This window comes from Myotis davidii, unplaced genomic scaffold (genome assembly GCF_000327345.1).
Source record: "Myotis davidii unplaced genomic scaffold, ASM32734v1 scaffold81, whole genome shotgun sequence".
Lineage (NCBI taxonomy): Eukaryota > Metazoa > Chordata > Mammalia > Chiroptera > Vespertilionidae > Myotis > Myotis davidii.
In genome coordinates this window covers 49,817-52,880 of record NW_006291554.1, presented here as the reverse complement: position 1 = coordinate 52,880, position 3,064 = coordinate 49,817, and the positions used below count along the sequence as shown (strand labels likewise).

At 49.2% G+C, this 3,064-nt stretch overlaps 1 protein-coding gene across 1 annotated transcript in view; it reads left to right on the top strand.

Moving 5' to 3' along the window:
- XYLB (xylulokinase homolog (H. influenzae)) overlaps nucleotides 1–3,064 on the top strand; it is a 34,551-nt gene that overhangs the window by 23,230 nt on the left and 8,257 nt on the right. The window contains exon 16 of the mRNA XM_015564845.1: nucleotides 1,029–1,116. Coding sequence (XP_015420331.1) covers nucleotides 1,029–1,116 — 88 coding nt within the window. The remainder of the gene's footprint in view (nucleotides 1–1,028; nucleotides 1,117–3,064) is intronic.

Sequence of the window (3,064 nt, the reverse complement as noted above, 5' to 3'; positions counted from 1 at the left end):
GAGAGTTAGAAACATCGATGAGAGAGAAACATTGATCAGCTGCCTCCTGCACACCCCCTACTGGGGATGTGCCGACAACCAAGGTACATGCCTTGACTGGAATCAAACCTGGGACCCTTCAGTCCACAGGTCGATGCTCTATCCACTGAGCCAAACTGGTTAGGGCAAGAGAGTAGTTCTTTTAAGGAGGGACAGTTGTGAGCCATTAGTAGCCAATATTCATAGCATCTGGAGAGGGGTGCACAGTAGTCCAGTCAGGGGATACATATAGGGTATCAGTGGCATCTACTACAATATCTCTGTTCAATTAAGACCCTCAAGTCTTGCCCTAGCCAGTTTGGCTCAGTGGATGAAGCGTCGGCCCACAGACTAAAGGATCCTGGGCTCAATTCTAGTCAAGGGCACGTACCTCAATTGCAGTCTCGATCCCAGGGTGCCTGTGGGAGGCAACCAATCGATATGTCTCTCTCACATCAATGTTTCTCTCTCTGTCACTCCCCCTCCCTTCCACTCTCTCTATAAATCAATGGGAAAATGTCCTCTGATGAGGATTAACAACAAAAAAGGCCCCCAGGTCTTTTCCATGTGAGCTCCTCTTAGCACATGCCCCCCATTCTGTGTGTATGCAATTTATTAGGAGGATTTAAATGGAAACCTTTGTATTTATTCCTATAAAACATGCCCTTGTTCGTTGGGTTTGGGCTTGTGAATATTAGTCTGATACCCAGCCGTCTCCACCTTGACCATTTGCTAAGCATACTTCCTAAATCTTCCTCCTTGTCTTCGATGCCATGGTTAGACAGTGCGGGGACAACCTGGAGAGCTGTGGTCCTCCACTCGAGACTTCCTGTAGGTCATCCGGACCCTTTTATCACGGGCACATGGCCAAGTGCACTTCCTTTAAGGCAGTAGAGGTGTCCTAGGAGGCATCAGAAGATGGGTGAGGGAAGAGCCGGAAAATGTGGGCCGGGCTCCCTGTGTCCCTCTGAGCAGTGACTCGCCACAGTCAGAGCCTCTGCCCTCTCCAGGTGCTTGCGGATGTGTTTGGCGCCCCGGTATATGTCATAGACACCGCCAACTCAGCCTGCGTGGGCTCCGCTTACCGAGCTTTCCACGGTAGGTCGATGGGGGGAGAGTGGGTGGGCACTCACTGGGGCTGAGGAGGGTAGAAAGGGGAGACTAAGGTGTCCCCAGTCTTTCGGGACATTGGAGTCTTGTCGGCTGTACCTTCATTTTTCTCCTTCCCAGAAGGCGAGAACCAACCCCAATTTTCAGTCCCTTTATCCTCGACGTAAAGTGGGGAAGGAGTGGCAGGGTCCTGAGTGAGGCCTGGTCAGGATCAGGCTCAGATACAGGCTCATTGGGAATGGATGTAGGCATACTGAGGGCACGAGTGCCTGGGTGTGGACAGCTGGTGGGCAGGAGAGGTGGATGAAGTCCAGAGTCTTTTCAGCAAGAGCGGGGCGTTGAGTCAACCGCGAAGGCTTAGGAGCCAGGCACTTCAGGACCTTGGACAGCGCCCTGTGCGTCTTGGCTCTCATGGAGGCCTCTCTCACACCCCTGGTAGTAAAGGAATCCCCCCACCTGGGGGCGTTGTGGCAGGAGCAGACGTGCCCACAAGAGCGTCCTTCCTTCCGTTTGGTCAGTTTTCTCTGCCCCCTGATGGCTCAGGCTGCTCCTCCGGCTGCCCATGTACCTTAAGGGCTTTGTCTTTTCCCTCGAGAGCAGCGGTTCTCAACCTGTGGGTCGCGACCCCTTTGGGGGTCGAACGACCCTTTCACAGGGGTCGCCTAAGACCATCGGAAAACACATATATAATTACATATTGTTTTTGTGATGAATCACTATGCTTTAATTATGTTCAATTTGTAACAATGAAAATACATCCTGCATATCAGATATTTACATGACGATTCATAACAGTAGCAACATTACAGTTACGAAGTAGCAACGAAGATAATTTTATGTTTGGGGATCACCACAACAGGAGGAACCGTATTAAAGGGTCGCGGCATTTGGAAGGTTGAGAACCACTGCTCTAGAGGTTCTGTTCTTCACATGTTTATTAGTCCTCTTTTCATTTTGGAACTTAATGAGCTCCTTAATCATAGGCATATCTTTAATTAATGAAGTAAATCTGTTACTTCATTTACTCATTCAGTATTTATTGAGTATCAGACTGGATGCTAGCGCTACAAAGAATAGAACATGGCCCTGCCCTCAGGGATATGTAGTTCAGGAGGCAGGAGGCAGACTTGTAAGGAGACAAAATGCAGTGTATTTAATGCCTCCTTAGAGGAGGTTTTTTTTCTTTTTTAACTCGCTGCAGTTTCTCCTTCCAGTCTATGCTAGTTTTTTGTTGACATGTACAACCTAAATACGTTTTTAAGGGGGAATTCAGTAGGTGATAATTTTCTGAGGCCTCACATGGCCAGCAAGAGCTTTGCTTTGTCCTCCCAAAGAATGTGACCTTGGCTGGGCAGAGGACTCCAAGTTCAAAATACTTCACTCCAGGACTTTGAAAACACGTCCACAATCGTCCAGCCTTCAGTGTTGCCCATGAGAAGCCTGGGTCTGCCTCCTCCTCCTCCTCCTCCTCCTCCTCCTCCTCCTTCTGCCAAAGCAGGGAAAGAACTCCTTTTTGGGGAGGACTTTGCTGCTCTGCTGCATGCATTTCTCTCCCATCTTTCCTTTTCTGTGCCTACTTAGTTGCCAAAGGTTATCTGGGGCATTGCCCTACTCTGCCCCCCAAAACCAAAACCCAAGCTAAGACCTAGCACAGAGGTGGGGAATGTCCGGCCTGCGGGCCACATGAGGCCTGTGAAATCATTCAGTCTGGCCCGGCCAAGGCATTAGGGATGAGTTAATTAAATGTTAGACCAAATATAGCAGGCTAATTTTTAAGTGGATAATTCTGCATGGCCCGCGAGTGATGTTATCAATATCCAAATGGCCCTTGGCAGAGAAAGGGTCCCCACCCTGTCCTAGCGGGAGTCAAAATTAACTGACATCCACTTCTTAGGACTCTGAGTACAGAATTTTATCCTTTCCTTTGCACCTGCCT